Source organism: Mandrillus leucophaeus, unplaced genomic scaffold (genome assembly GCF_000951045.1).
Source record: "Mandrillus leucophaeus isolate KB7577 unplaced genomic scaffold, Mleu.le_1.0 Scaffold284, whole genome shotgun sequence".
Lineage (NCBI taxonomy): Eukaryota > Metazoa > Chordata > Mammalia > Primates > Cercopithecidae > Mandrillus > Mandrillus leucophaeus.
Genome location: NW_012102965.1, coordinates 3,643,276 through 3,660,467, shown reverse-complemented (window position 1 = coordinate 3,660,467; position 17,192 = coordinate 3,643,276). Strand labels below are relative to the sequence as shown.

Genomic DNA, 17,192 nt, shown 5'->3' with positions numbered 1-17,192 from the left:
GTCCCCTTATGCATGTATGCCTACGTTGGAACGACGTAAATAATTCCTCAAAACCACAGTATTCCATAAAAGCTGCCTGCACAGAGACACTTGCCTAACAATGGCTGTCTCCACCAATGAGCTAATGCCAACCCCTGCAGCAAGCTCTTGTAACCAAAAATCTTTGTTCAAAAGAGCTTACATGGAGGTCTCCTATATGTCTTTTCAAGCTTCCCCTTTACTCCAACCCCCGTGGATGTGTCATAGTCATTCCATAGCATGCATATCTAGAACTGCAATCCCCTACTACTCCCAAATAAACTTTTTGCTTTGTAGAGTTGGTATCTGTCATACATTTTAGGTTGACAATACTAATATGCATTAATATTAGAAATACAAAAACAAACCCAATGTCAATTTCCCATTCATCTTACTCTGCCTCTCAGCAGCACTCCACAAATGCTTATACCCTCCTTCTTGAAATATTTTTTTCACTTGACTTCTAGAACAACATACTCTTTTACTCCTGCATTCTTACTGATAACCCCTCAGTCTTTCTCTTCCTGAACTCTAAATAGGTGATCTCATACAATACTCTAAACCTTGATATGTTAACAACTCCCAAATGTATATATCTCCCCTAAACTTTAGACTCGTATGTCCAACTTCTTATTCAACGTCTCCTAGGTTTCCAACAGACATCTCAAATACAATGTGTCCAAAATAGAGCTCTTGATTTCTGTACACACAACTAATCTTCCCTGAGTTTCCGTATCTCAGTATCTGGTGTCACTGTTCATCTAGATGCCCAGGTCTAAATTTAAGAGTTATCCTTGATTCCCCTCTGTCCTTCACACTCTACAACTCCAACCACTAGACAGTCCAGTCAGCACCATCTCCCAAACAGATGCAAACCAAAACAGTTCTTTACTTCTCCACCCTGGCCTACTACATGCTCTGGACCAGGTAACTCTGACCTCATCCTTTAATACTCTCATACCTCATTCACTCCTAGCACAAAGGTCTTCTGTTTTGTTCCTCAAATTACCAAGTTCATTTTATCTTAGGGATTTTGTGAATATTGTTCTTCCTGCTTGGAGCACCTTTTGCTCTGGATTTTTGCATGGATATCTCTTCTTTATTCACCTCAAATGCTATGTCCTAAAGGAGATCCTTCTTTGATCTACATAGTAGAAACAATAGTCCCTGACACTCCATCACACCAGTTTTATTGTTTTCATGGAACATATAATTTGGGGATATTATCATACGTGTTCAAATACAAGGAAAGATTTTTTCCCCAAAATTATCTCCGCATAAAGACAAAATTAAGAAAGTTTTCAAGTTCTTAAAAATTCCATAGCACTTTCCCTTAACTACTTCATTTTGAAAAACAATGCAACTCAAAGTTGACTCTAAATGCTACTAAAAAATCATCAGGTAGAATTAGTTTTGAAAAGAAAAAATGATATTGAACAAAGATTTTGTAATTTTTTTCTCTATGGTATAACTTCACGATTGAATTGCTTGTATGCCATTGTAACTATGTTGTGGAGAGCACAACGATATCCCTAGAGGACAAATTATTTGAAAGTCTTAATGTTAAAATATGATGTCATACACAGTTTCAAAAAGTGCTGTATCTCGAGTAACTTACAAAGAAGTAAAGCCTGAGTTGTATGTAAAATTGTATCAGATACTTGGAAAAGTGGCTCTAGTGATGTCAAAACCAATGATGCAAAATCAGACATAAAGAGTTTGCATACAATTGTTTCAGGAAATATAAGTGGAGAAAAATTGCTAAATTATACATAATTAAATGAAATTAATAAATTAAATACATAGCACTAACATTTGCCTGTATTATTCACATTTGTAATTGCATATTTAAATTGATAAAAAGAGATTTGGGGGATCTTTGCACAAAGAAAACAGAGTGTTGTCTATTATTTGAAGCTTTCTGTAATCGTGTTTATACAGTAAATTACTCATTTACTCTTTTATCATTGTCTCTGCCTACTATTGTTTGTCCCTGCTCTCTGAGATAGGAACTATGTCTAATTTCCCACTCTTTTTCTAGCTCCTAGAACAGTCTCTGACAAACATAAGCCTCTAAGAAATATTTACTGAAGGAATAAATTCAGGTAAGAAACATGCTTCTAATTATTTTTAAAAATAGTTATCTGAGTTGTGAAAAAGTGATATCCAATCAATACACACCCATTACATAGATCCAGGATTTAAAGAAAACAGTTTTCAAAACAGAATTTAAGTGACAATGGCCGAGATATACATATTATTGTTAAATCATTCCAGAAGCCACTCTTCATACTCCCAGTACTACATCTACCATCATTACAGTGTTAAGCAAAGTGAGATAAGCTAGCAAATATTTTTGTAAGCAGTTTTTAACCTTTATATATGACTGATGTTTTGACCTATTATCATCATTTTAGTGCATAACTTACCCATATTTATGGGCTGAACTGACATTAGAGGTGACTGGAAAATTACTCCACCAGATGTGATTTTCAAACACATAAGGAGAGTGTCGTTGAGTTTGGCTGTTGGCACAGGCACAAGACATTCACAACGTTCATGAACACTGCAATTGCAATGAACCATCTGAAAACTGCCTTTTTGAGGAACCAGAGGTGAATCTTCTAACACTTCCGGCCTATATTGAAAAAAAAGAGCTAAATATTAACACAGATATGAAAATACTGGATAGGCTCTTAAAGCAGGATACTAAATACAAATTGAAGTAAACTATTTGAGACACCCAGCTTAAAGGGTATCTGGAAAAAAAAAGATACCCTACATTAGAAAAACAAAGATAAAGATTACAGCAGGTTAATCATCAGGAAGAACATAAGCAAAAAGATAGTGAAGCAAAAGTGAAGTACTAAAATAAAAGAAAAACTGCAATCCTAAAATCCTACGCCCAGCAAAAACAGCTTTCAAAATAATGATGAAATAAAGACTTTTTTTTTTTCAGATATACCAAAGCAAAAAGAATTCATCACCATCAGACTTGCACTATAAAAAATCCTAAAGGAAATCCATCAGGCAAAAACAACAAAAAAAAAATGACAGCAGATAGAAATATGGTTTCACACAAAGAAATGAAATTTAACTAAAATGACAAATATTTATTGATTGTTTAAAGCAAAAATAATATCTTCGTTGGTGTGGGGTTTACAACATATGTAAAAGTAAAATGTATGGCGTTAGTACCAAGCTTGGTAGGGGAGAAATTTGTGATGTTCTTACATGAAGTGGTATGATATCACTTAGAGATATACTATCACTTGGACTATAATAAATTGAAAACAAATATTATAAATGCTAAAGCAACCACTAAAATAATAAACAAGAAAATATGATTAATAAGCAACACAGGATATTAAGTAGAATCGTTTAAAAAATCAAAAAGAAGGCATAAAAAGAGGAAAAGGGGAACAAATAATAAAATAAGAAAAGAAATAAAAAGATTTAATCCTAAACATATCAATTATCACACTTGATAATGCAATTATCACACCTGATAAATGCAAACAGCCTAAACATCCCATTTAGAAGGCAAAGATTATCAGACTGGATTTAAAAGACCCAATTATAAACAACCTACAAGAAATCAATTATAACTATAAACACAAATAAAATGAAATGAATGGGAAAAGATATACCATTATAAGATTAGTCAAAAGAAAGTTATAACGGTTATATTAATGTCAGAGAAAGTATATTTTAAAGCAGTGAATATTCCATGGGATAAAGATGATCATTTCATAATGAAAAAGGGATCAATCCACCAAGAGGACATAACAATCCAAAACATTTATGTACCCAATAACAGAGTTTCAAAATACATGAAGCAAAAGATTGAGAGAACCTTAAGGAGAAACAGCCTAATCCACAATTATTGATTAATTTCAACTCATCATTGATGCAACATTCCCCATTGATATAACAAGTAGACAGATATTAGTAAAGATAAAAACGTGAACAACACATCAACTGACTTGACCTAATAGACATTTCGAGAACACTCCACGCAACAATAGCAGAATGCACATTCTTTTCAAAAGCATTTACCAAGGAAGACCATATTCTGGGCCATAAACATCACACACCGGGGCCTATTATGGGGAGGGGGGAGGGGGGAGGGATTGCATTGGGAGTTATACCTGATGTAAATGATGAGTTGATGGGTGCTGATGAGTTGATGGGTGCAGCACACCAACATGGCACAAGTATACATATGTAACAAACCTGTACATTATGCACATGTACCCTAGAACTTAAAGTATAATAATTAAAAAAAAACAAGTCTCAATAAATTTTAAAGGATCCCAGTCACACGAAAATAGGATTAATAACAGAAATCAATAACAGATACATATTCAGAAAGGCCCTAAATAGTTGGAAACTGAACACACTTCTAAATAATTCCTGGGTCGCTCAAAAACCACATCAAAAAAAAATTAGGACTTTTTAAGTGCATGAAAATTAAAATACAACATATTCTTTAAGGTAAGATATTGTTTACAGCAATAATTCCAGGGAAATGTGTTTAACACTAAATATAGGCACTGCCTATATGAGAAAAAAAGAAAGGTCTCAAATCAATGACTTCAGCTTCCATCTTAACAAACTAGGAGAAAAATAGAGCAAATTAAACCGAAGTTTAAAATAGATGAGAAATCATAAATATCAAATCAGAATATAATGAAATAAAATAAAATAAAATAGAAAAATAATACACAAAGATCAAGAAAGCCAAAAGCTGGTTAAAAGATTTTAAAACACGAAAGAAGCTTTAGCCAGACTGTATTAGTCCATTCTTATGCTGCTATGAAGAAATACCCAAGACTGGGTAATTTATAAAACGGAAGAGGTTTAATTGATTCACAGTTCCGCAGGGCTGAGGAGGCCTCAGGAAACTTACAATCATGGTGGAAGGACATGCAAACACGGTGGCAGCAAGGAGAAGTACAGAGTGAAGGGGGGTAAAAGCCCCTTATAAAACCACCAGCTCTCGTGAGAACTCACTCACTATCGTGGAGGTAACTGCCATAATAGTGCAGAACAGTGTGGAGGTAACCACTTCCATGATTACCTCCTACTGGGATCCTCCCATGACACATGGGGATTATGGGAACTACAATTCAAGATGAGATTTGGGTGGGAACACAGCCAAACCATATCACAGACTGACCAGGAAAAACCATAGAAGTCACAAATTAACAATATAAAAAATGAAAGCACGATATTGCTACACAGTCTACAGATATTAAAAGGATAATAATATGAATAATTTTATGACATTGAATTTATATTGGATAACTGATGAAACAGAAATTATTTTAAAATATTTACAATAACACCAGAAATAGACACACTTTGGAATGTATTTGACAAAAGATGTTTAGGATTTGTACATTGAAAACTACGAAATGCTGTTGACAGAAATTATTAAGACCTAATTAAAATGAGAGATGTACTGTGTTTATGGGTCAGGAGACTCAATATTGCTAATATGCCAACTCTCCTTAAATTTATCTATAGATTTAATGCAATGCTACTCACAATCTCAACAGGCTATTTTATACAAATTGACAAGATGAATCTAAAAATTCATATGGAAATGCAGAGAATCTAGAATAGCCAAAATAACTTTGAAACTGAAGAACATATATTGAAGAATAACAATACCTAACTTCAACATGTATTATAAAGTTGCAATAATCACGCCAATGAAGTATTCATGTAAAAACAAAAAAAGTAAATGAATGGACCAGAATAGAGTCTAGAATAGACTAACACTTACATGGACAACTGATTTTCTACAAAGGCACAAAAGCAATTCTGTGGAAAAAGGATAATCTTCCTGACAAATTGTGCTGGAACAATGGAATATCTATATGCAATAAAATAAAAGAACTTTAATCTATACCTCGCATCAGATAAATTAATTCCAAATGGATCATAAATCTAAATGTAAAACCTAAAGCTATGAAACTTCTAGAAGAAAACATGAGTAAAAAATTTTGTGACCTTCGCTTAATTAAAAATTTCTTACATATGACACAAAAAGCACAATCCATAAAAGAACAAATTGATAAATTGGACTTTATCAAAATTGAAAACTTGTTTTTTGAGAAGCACTATGAAAGATAACAAAAAGACAAAGCATACGCAGAGAACATATTTGCCAATCATCTATCTGATAAAAGATTTGTATCCGTAAGGTATATGCAACACTCAAAACTAAATAATAATAATACAAACAACCCAGTTAAAAAGATAGGCAAAATGTTACACAGTCACTTCACCATATAAATCATAGATATGGCAGATAAGCACATGACAAGATGCTCATCATCATTAGTCATTCAAGAAACACAAACTAAAACCACAATGAGATATCACTATCCACATACTAGAATGGTTAAAATATTAAAAAGAAAAGACTAACTATACCAAGTATTGGTGAAGATGTGAAGGAACTGGAACTCTTACACTGCTGGTGGGAATGAAAAATGATACAATTTTGGAAAATAGTTTGGCACTTTCTTAAGTTGTTAAACATACACCTACCATATGATGTGCCCATTCCATGCCCAGTCATTTATCCAAGAGACATGAAAATATATTTCAATACTAACACTTGTGGTAACTTCATTTGTAATAGTCAAAAACTATAAACAATTCAAATGCCTATCAACAGGTGAATGGATGAACAAATTGCAATATAACCATTTAGTGGAATGCTATTCAGCAATCAAAATGAATGAAATACTGATATAAACAATATTAATGAATCTCAAGATAATCATGTATATGAAAGCACAACAAAGTACTGTATGATTGCATTTATATAAAGTTCTAAAAAATGCTAGAGTAATAGTAGGTTATAGTGCTAGCAATCAGATCAGTCATTCCCTGGGGACAGAGGTGGGGTGGGAGAAGGAAGTACCACAGGTAGGAGCATGAGGGTGGGATTACAAAGGAGCAGGAATAAATTTTCTAATTGATGATATATTCATTTTCCTTATTATACTGATGGTTTTATGAGTGATTTCTCATATCAATATTTGCCAAATGTGTAATTTAAATATGTACAGCTTATTATATATCAATTATACCTCAATAAAACTATTTACAAAAAGAAAGAAAATCTAGGAAAATTTTTGTAAGCAATACTTTGCCTATCATTTTAAACCTTCAAATAAGCAAGTTAATCTTAAAAACATAATTATAATTAGCTGGGTAGGGTTACCAAACATAGGGCATAAAAAATAATAGTATGCAACCAAGAACAGAAAGTTGTTATTTCTTACTTAATAGATTTTTTATAAATCTGCCTCATCCTTTAGGGAGTCTAAGTCTTGGTGTAAATGAAATGACTATAGAATAAGAGCAGTGGGGAGAAGAGTGAGGAGTAACAGTGCCTCTGACTACCCATCTCACCTGTGCTGCCCCATTCTATCCATTAATATCTGCTACCTCCTACCGAAACCACACTCTGTTTTTCAAACAACCTGGGGATAGGGAGATAGTGCATGATCACTGCCTTCAGAAATCTTGCAGTCCTTGTAGAGGGAAAACACTGATATAATAACTTAAAAATCAGTATGGAAAAGTGTTGATTTAGAAGCTACAATAAACTAGCATATACATGAGCATCCAGATATAAAAAACATGAAAAATAGACGCTAATCTTTCTACGCATACCCCACTAATATTAAATGTTTTGAATTATGATATATTTTCAAGTTTCCTGAGATATAATTTATTATTACTTTAGTACTAAAAAAAAAATCAACCATGAAACAACATTTGCAGGACTTTAATGTGCCAAGAAATCTACTGGGAACTGTATAAGGGATATTAGTGTCAAAAGCACAATAAATTAACATTGAGATCTAAAATCAAGTACTTCTGTTTGCTTATTGGCCATGAGATCATGGACAAGTAAGTTTATATTTGTGAGTCTCAGTTTCCTTAATCAATAAAACCAAGATAATCCCTGAACCATCTGTGTTTACAAGGATGTGAATATCAAAGAATTACATAAAAGTATGTTCGAAAACTGTAAAATGCTATCCACCCTAAAATATTGTTTTGAATTAGAGATAGCCTGATGTAGCACTTTCAATTCTATCTAAATCTTTAAGCAAAGCAAATAAAATGTAATTTTTAAAAATATCAAGCCAGACCTTTTACGCATTTTTCACATATTAAAATAAAAGCTTTTACAAAAAGGGTGTGAACAAATTGAATAAATTGTGGTGTTTTATGTCAGAAACATGCTTGCAAGGCATTATGCTTTGGCTGAAAAACTTCAGAATTTTAAAGTAAGAATATTTGCCTAAGTTGAGCACAAAACAACACATATATTCTCCACTAACATTTTAAATGATAGAAAATTTTAGTCATGTTTTAAGACAAAAAGAAAAGTTGGAATCACATCATCTTACTTTAGATGGTCTTGCCAATGCCAAATCCTTTTCTAAATACACTGAATATTTGTAAAAAAGGGCTAATTTAAAATCAGATTAACTCTATGGTTTTCTTATCACTTCACTGATGTATTTTCTATTTTTTCAATCTTTTTTTCATTTTGTTAATAATTGTAATATACATGCAAAACATCATATTCATTGTTCGTTTTCTGGTTTTTAAAAAAGCTTTCTGTAACCACGTCAACAGCTAATCCCATCATGACACTATCAGAATCAATCTAAAACTAATTTCAAAATGTTCTAAGCTTGGGATCAGCAAACTCGGGTCCACAGGCCAAATCCAGCCATCTGCCTCTTTTTGTACAGCCTGGGAGCTAAGAATGGTTACTTATATTTTCAATTAAAAACAAAAAGACTGTTTCATGATACATGAAAATCATATGAAACTCAAATTTCAGTGCCCAAAAGTGTAGTAACATTAATTCAATTTACATACTAACTATGATTGCATTTGTACAAGCACAGAATTGAATAGCTGTGACTGAGACAGTATGGTCCACAAACCCCAAAATGTTTACTACTTGGCCCTTTAAGAAAAAGAAAATTTTGCCTCCCCAGGTATAAGCCAAAAGTATTTTGTACTCTCTACTGGTGGGTATTTGATGGGCAAAGGACACAAAAATAGAGAAAGCACATTAAATGTATCACCAAATTTCATTATTACAATTTACATGAAACACCTTTAGGAATATTATCTAATCCAATTTTTCAAAGCACCCTTTGAGGGAACAAACATCATCTACTTTACAGGTAAAACAAACTGAGATTTGGAGAGAATGTAGACCTGGAACTCAACTGCAGTCTTGTGCATCAAGTTCAACGTTCATTTCGTTACACCCAACATGCCTTATTATCACAAGATAAATTTTGCTGTTACCATCGCCATTTTATTTAGAGATTAATAAAGACCATAGTAACCATGACTAAAAAATAATTATAACCTGAGTCATGTTAATATTTTTATAAATGGAAATACTAGAGAATTATATAATTACTTCAAATGATTCTTTAAGGAAAAACATTAGATATTTCCTGGATTTGTGAGAAGAGTTTCCCAAGTTTGTGTGAGACCCGGAATCCATCAACCTGGTTACATGCCAAAGTCAGTATAAGAATTTAAGAACTCTGTTTTTATTACTATCAAAAGAAACTCTAACAAATTTGATAGTTTTAAAGTATGGGGATAAAAGGATCATCAAATTTTAAAAGTAACGAGATATACTTGGCTTAAAACAAGCAAACATGAAGAATTTCTGGAATTCTTGAAAATTTTTATATGCAACAAAACATTTTATGCCTTACCAGCATACATATGCATATACAAACTCAGTGCCACTATTTATTTAATACCTCTACATGTAAATAAACTTTACTTGAAAGTGAAAATAATATGAAAACAGTTGTCAGATGAATTTAAAACTTTGTCTCTTTACCATTTTTGACTTTTTGGTAACATTTTTACTCAAAAGGTAAAGATATAACTCTTTAGTATTGAAATTTCATTTTTGGTAGCCATACGTGGTTTAGAAAGAAAGCACATTCTGTCCTCTGACTTTTGGTACAATTTTTCTTCCAGAAAGTACAAAAATATTAAAACTTCTCCAAGCAAATTCTATGCTAAATTATTACAGGAATAACACCAAATTGGTACCACCTAATTTCCTGATTGTAACGTGAACCGACAGCAAAACAGTGAACAAACCAATGAAGTGAAATTAGAAAGTTTACTATTAGCTTTGTAAATCATTTAATCAAGTCACTTATTTTAAATTTCAGATTGGTAATCTATAAAAACATTACCTCAAAATTTTCCCTTGCCAATCCCAAATAATTTGAGACTAAGTTACTGTCCCAGACTAGACTCATCATAAAAATCACCTGGAGAACTTGTGAAAAACTAGATTCCTAGACCCCATGAGGAATTCAGAAGGTCCAGAGCTAAGCAATCTATGTTCTGAATAAATGCAAGCAATCTAGTTCCACCACAGACCTATTGAACGCCAAGTAAGAAGTGCTGACCTAGATAAATCTTATCAAGGAGGAAAGTTTAAGAAGCATTTTGTAAAATGTAAAGTACTCTTCAGATGTAAGATATCACCAAATAAACAGAAAATCAACCAAGATAAGAAAAAGTGGGGAAAAAAAGAAGAATGCAAACTGAAACAAACAGGACCTTAATGTCTATCAAGTTAATAATATAACTGCCTGAAGGGAGAGGGAAGACCTATCTTATTTAACTTTGGAACATAATATTTGACCATGTACCCATTAGCCTTAGTAAAGGCAAAATGAGTGTAAAAAATATTGTACTCCAGTTAGTACACTTGTTTTTGTTTTTCACAGCAGTATGGGTTAGCAATTCTAAAACTGCTTTGTGTATATTCTAGCACTGAGCAAATAAGTAATACATTGTGGGAAAGGGAAGCCAGGTTTCTCACTGCTGAAGAAGAAAGTTACAAAACAGAAAGAAAAAAAAGAAGTTTAGAATGGACCCTTCGGTTTTGACCTAGAATGGGACATATTAGTATGAACGCACACCCTTTAATATATGTACATACAGAGAGATACAGGTATATAGATTTGTGTATATTATGTACACACATTGTGTATATATTGTGTGCACTAACTAGCTCTGCACACAGAGAAGGCTATAAACAGTAACAATGAACAACTATCCTCCAGACACTGGTTTGTAATACCATTCTTCAACAAAAGGAACCATGGCTCCTTGGAGAAATGGCTGATTCCAGTGTTATATCAGGAAAAGTATAAGATCAACCTGGTACATCTTATACTGCTAGAAAGAAAGTCCTCAAAAAACAAAATGATGGGGGATATATCAAAAGTACACAGGAGCCAGCTTGAATGGGCTCTCATTGGCCAAATAGGGGACAATTTCAGTAATAAAATGAATGACATAACATTATAGCCTACAAACTAAAATAAGAATCCATGAGTCCATCCTGACAGAAAGGAAAGAAGGGAAGGAGAATGAAAAGTGCATCACTTACAGAGCCTAGTACTATGGGCTGCACACACTAAATACTTTTCTATTGAATAACATTATTCTAAATGCCCAAATTAATATTTAGTATTTTTGTTTACCAAAAAAAATTGCATTTTGCATCTTAAAAATGTCACTGGGTTCTTTTTTACATCTTCAATTTCTTTTCTCATTATATTCATATTTTCCTTTACATTCTTGAGCATGTAGAGCATATTAATGATAGCTGTCTTTGTCTACCAATTCTATCATCTCTGTCATTTCTGGGTCTGTTTCTATTGACTATTTTTTCTTTTTCTCTTGGTTATGGGTCACATTTTCTTACCTTTTCATATATCTAGAATTTGTTTACTGGCTGCCAGACATTGTGAATATTTCATTTTTGAATATTATATTGTTTTGTTTTGCCTTGAAGAGTGCTGGATTTTGTTCTGAAAGTCAGTTATGTTATTTGAGCACTAATTTGAATCTTTTAGGGCACCCTTTAAGCATTTTGGGGAAGAGTATAGTGTAGCCTTGACTCTAAGGCTAATTTGGCCCCACCTTTAAAGTATAGCTCTTGTGGGGTTCCTACGAAATGTCACTGATACTCTTCAAGGTCTCTCCAATATCGTTTATGGGAACTTGAACAATTCCCAGACCTGTATGACTTCTGTGAATTGTTGAGCTTATAGCTCCCTGATAACTGTTCTCTTACTAGAAGTTTTTCTTACCCAACATTATGGCCAGATTGATATTCAGCCAAAGAGTTAAAGTGGCCCCACTGTAAGTTTTTGTGTATGCCCCTGCTTTCAAAGTACTCTGCCCCATGAACTTGAGCCCCTTACACTCTCTGAACTCTCATCTCTGCAAGTTTGTAGGGCTCAGCTTGAGTTCCTCAGCCCTCTGCCATGTTCTGGGAATTTTCTCAGAAAGCCTAAGTACTAGTAGGACTCATTTTGTTTCCTTCTCTTAGGAATCACAGTTCTGTCTGCCTTTGTCCAATATCTGAAAATAATTATTTCCTATGTTTTCTTTTTCAGTTTTCTAGTTGTTTATGACAGGAGGGTAATCCCAGACCCTTTTATTCCCTCATGGCCAGAGTCACTTGTTGATTTTTTTATTAACTTTTGAAGACATAATGTATTCATACAGTTCAAAACTTTGTTTTCTTTAAAAGAAGTAGTGAAATGGGGTGGTTACTTGACAGAAATGTGTAATAGAGAAAATTTATTTTTTAAATGAGAGTTATTGTATTGTGTCTATTAGCTGAGAGAGTAACATGATGGTGCAGAAAATAGAGGATAATGGCAAGAAAGTCCTTGAGTTGACAATAAGAGATAGGACTCAGAACACGTGACAAAGCGTTCACCTTAGATCAGAACTCAAAGAATTTATTCACAATAAAAGGAGAGAGGAAAATTGCATGGGCAGTGATATAGGCAGCCTGGTAGATTTGGGTGAGAAAAGCAATCATTAGAGAAACTCCACCTGCTTATGTTTTCTCAGTGAAAATAAAAAGCAAGATCATCAGTGAGTCTCTCTGGCTCACTTTCAGGAAAGCCAGCTGCAATGGTGCAGGCTGTCCTATGGGGAGATCCACATAACAAGAAACTGAAGGAGGTCTCCAGCTGACAGCCAGGGAGGAACTGAGGCCCTCAGTCCAACATCCCATGAAGAACGTGGAACCCCAAGAACTGATCTCCAAAGCAGCTCCTCCTGAAGGTGAACCTTGAAATGACTGCAGTCCTGGTGGCTGACACCTTCAGTGCAGTATTTCTAAGAGATCCTGAAGCAGATACTCCCTTCCTGTTCCACCCGACACTAAGCTGCAACTGAATTCCTTAACCACAGAAACTGTGAGATAATAAATGATTATTGTTTTAAGCCACCAAGTTTTGGGTTAATTTATTATATGACATTAGATCACGAATGCAGATATTGGAACTTGAAAGTGGGGTGCTGCCATAATGAAAACCTAAAAATGTATGAATGGTTTTGCAACCAGGGCACAGAGGCTAGAAGGAGTTGGAGAAGCATGGTGAAGAAAACCTAAATTGCCTCAAACAGACTGTTAGTAGAAATCTGGTGGACTTCAAAGACTCTGCCAGTAAGGTCACAAAAGGAAGTGAGAGATAATTTATTGGAAAATGGAGAAAAGTTATCTTTCTTGTGTAGTAGCAGAGAGCTTATTAACATTACCATCTGTAGTCATGTGGAAAGTACAGAATGTGCCTATTGAACTGAATTATATATTTAAGGAGATTTCCAGCAAGTGTTGAGGATGTCTCTTGGTTTCTTCTTGCTGTAAGAGGAGAGATATACATTGAAGAAAGGACCATTAAACAAAAGAAAAGAGGACTTCATAGTCTTGAAGTGTCCAGCCCCTCCAGATAGCAAATAGTGTTAAAATCAAGAAATTTTGAACAAAGATCAAAGAGAAGACAGAGAAAAGATCTCTAGGAGGTTTGCAGGCTTTTATAATATCTAATGGAGTGAACACCAGAGAGATCCACTGGAGGTCCAGGTAGTTTTGTGAGAGAAGTGTATTAGCAGAAATACTGCTAATATAGAGACAGAAAGAGACAGAGACAGAACAAAATGAAAAAAAAAAAAACAAAAAACTTTGGACCATTCAAAATTGTGCTGATAGGAAAGCAGGCTGTGAAAACAACTTAGATGCGCATATGGGCTGTTTTTCATGAAGAGAGGGTTACTCAGGCCAGAACCTGGTACCCAGAAAGGGGAGCCAAGAACCATGGAGAATTATTCCTGAAGCTGGGTAGTAGAGGGAATAAACTAACATGAAGGGTACAAGGGGAGATGGTCGAAGAGCAGGATTCTTGACATGGAGATTATAGAAAAAAGCATGCTTACTGGTGATGACAAAGTCTAGAGCATGTCCATGACAAGAGGTGAACAAGGTGGTGTGAAAAAAACAAGAATATTGAAAATAAGCATTCAAGAAACTGAAGATTAATCACATGGATGCTGAAATCATCCAGAATGCTGGCAGGAGTAATTGTGAATACAAAGTAAAGTAGGTGTTAGTAGTTACAGAAGCCCAAACTCCAAGCATGACCTGGAGGGCCCTTCACAATCTGACCCTTACGTATCCCTCCATCCTGATTTCTCTTCATTCCCCAGCTTCCCAGCCCCACCACACTCAACTTTTCAAGTCCTCCCATGTGGTATGTGTGCCTCTGGGCCTTTGCAAATGCTCTTCACTCTCTGGCTCATTCTCCTCTGCCCCCTCTTCACCTGGGCTGGATATCCCTAGTAAGTGTTTCCACGAGGCACTGTATTTATTACATCACAGCATTTCCAAACTTTGCTGTTATGTCTTCTGTTTTTACCACAGAATGTTAACTCCGGGAGGGCAAGGGTTGAGTCTGTGTTGTGGAACCTTGTTCCCTATGCTCAGTTCAGTGCTTGGAATACACAGGAGGCACCTAATAAAGAAAGAGAATTTCCTTCCTAGATCTAAGAGGAAATCTCTAGAGCAGTTTCAAAATATTACATTTCTAGAGTATCTGTCCTTCAGACTCTCTGACAAACATTAATATCTGAGCCCAAACAAAGCTTTCCCTTAAGGGACATATTTATATGGCTTTAAATCCCTTACAAACATTAGATTTTATCCCTTTTAAAATACACGGTTTTACACATGGAAGCATTTGAAAATTTCTCTTGTGAATTCTCCAGTGTCCAAAATAGGTGAGTCTGATTCAAAGTTTTTCTACAGTAACCACCATTATGGATTTTCTCTTCCATGGAGTTCTCACTGGTTATATTGACCAGCTCTTCCTATATTGACCAGCCCTTCCTATTGAATTAGAGTCCTACTTAATTATTTGGAGATATATTGCCTTAAGAGCCAAACAAAAATAGAATTAAAGGCAGAAACAGCATGTGATAGTTGGTATAATGAATATATTAACCAAATCATAGAGGTATAATGTGGCAGGAAAAAAATGGGAGACTGTTTCTCAAATTCCTTGGAATTACGACAAGTCTTACTGTGCTAATATTTTTAGAAACCTAGGTTCCAAGTGAAAGAAGACTAAATTAAAATCATCTTGTAAGAAAGTTTGAAAATCTACCTAATTTACCTAATTTTCTCATTCTTCTGGGTCCTATTGTTTAGAAGAATAGACCAATGACTATTCAGTTGACTAAACTGAAGCTAAAATTCTCAGCTACAGCTAAGTAACTACTCAAATTTATAATGCTCTGAAATTATATGTATCATTCATACTTATCTTTTTCAGAAAAATTACATATATACTTATCTTTTTCAGAAAAATACCTCAAGCCATAATTATAATATATACATAATAGAATTTAAGCCCTTACAAATATTCACAGGGCTTTAAAACTGAGCACTTTACCCTAACCTGCTGATAAGATCAGAAATTGTCTAGAACAGGAACCCAAGTGAGAATTTTTAATCACATCCAAAGCATTTAGGTCATCACAAGAAAGTAGTACTATGCAAAGGAATACTTTTCTCTGAGTTAAAACCTATTTTGCTCAATAAAGCAGGAAACTGCCCTGAACTTCAAATATATCTTCATCTACCATAGGGCTTCCTTTCTTCTCTCAATACTCAGAAGTTGAGGTAAGGCTTCTTTAAGACCAACCCTGTGCTCTTTTCATGGAATTTGCCTATTCCATTATTCACTCTCTACAAAATATCTTCAATGGGTCCCCTTATATTACCAACTTTTCTCTCCCTGCTGGGTCACTTTCTATAGACTAGAAACAAACTCATGATTTCCCATCCTTTAATTATCCACCCTGGGACATTCATTATCCATTAGTCTTCCACCTCCACTTTCCAACCCCAACCAGGCTTCTCAAGCTCTAGAGATTTATAACTCAGTCACTTTTGTTATGGACATTTGTCTACTTTCTGGCTGGCCAACATCTGACTGAAGAATCTACCATCATACAAGGCTGAAACACTGGCAGTTAGAGCACCTTCTCACCAACTAGACACCCACATCTGAAACACTGGCCCTCATGATGATTGCACAAAGACTCAGGGGCTTGTAGGTTCATCAGAGTCATGGCATCAGGTGACCTGCATGTGGAAATGATGACTACAGGGACACTCAATGTCCAGATACGATAGCAGTGGCACTATATCTGGGTTCCTCCTCTGGCTGACTTAAAGAACTAGTCCAGTGGTCTAACACTAGTAATAAATATTAACTACAGCCTGGTAATCAATACAGAAAGGAGACCAGTGGCAGCTGTGCATATTACCTCCCTTACAGTATGTTTGCATGTGTGTGTGTGTGTGTGTGTGTGTGTGTGTTTCTATATATTAACGAAATTCTTCTCAATCTTCTCCTTCCCCCTATTATTTTATATAAGGATTCCTGCTATTATTAAATTTACAATTTTATATTTAGCTTCCACAATATTCATTCAGGTAGAATCATGATTGAATGTGAGGAGCAATTAATACTGCCCAGAGAGCAATACTGTACATGTTGCACAGAAAACATAATGACAATTGCAACATAGCATCATCCACTTTGGGAGAGAGGATAAGACTGTCTCCTTTTGTTCAAAGTGTAGCCCACCACTCTCCACCCCCTGAGCAGCTCCTGTGGCTCAGACAGGGGCTGTGGCAGGAGGAAAGATGCCACAGCCTGAGTCCTGGAAGCCACTGCCAGTGTTGTAGAAAA

General features: G+C 34.7%; 1 protein-coding gene across 3 annotated transcripts in view; it reads right to left on the bottom strand.

The window, feature by feature from the left end:
• Positions 1-17,192, bottom strand: part of LEPR (leptin receptor) — a 208,702-nt gene that overhangs the window by 39,288 nt on the left and 152,222 nt on the right. For all 3 annotated transcript variants that reach the window (XM_011985480.1, XM_011985481.1, XM_011985482.1), the window contains exon 6: positions 2,448-2,656. In XM_011985480.1, coding sequence (XP_011840870.1) covers positions 2,448-2,656 — 209 coding nt within the window. The remainder of the gene's footprint in view (positions 1-2,447; positions 2,657-17,192) is intronic.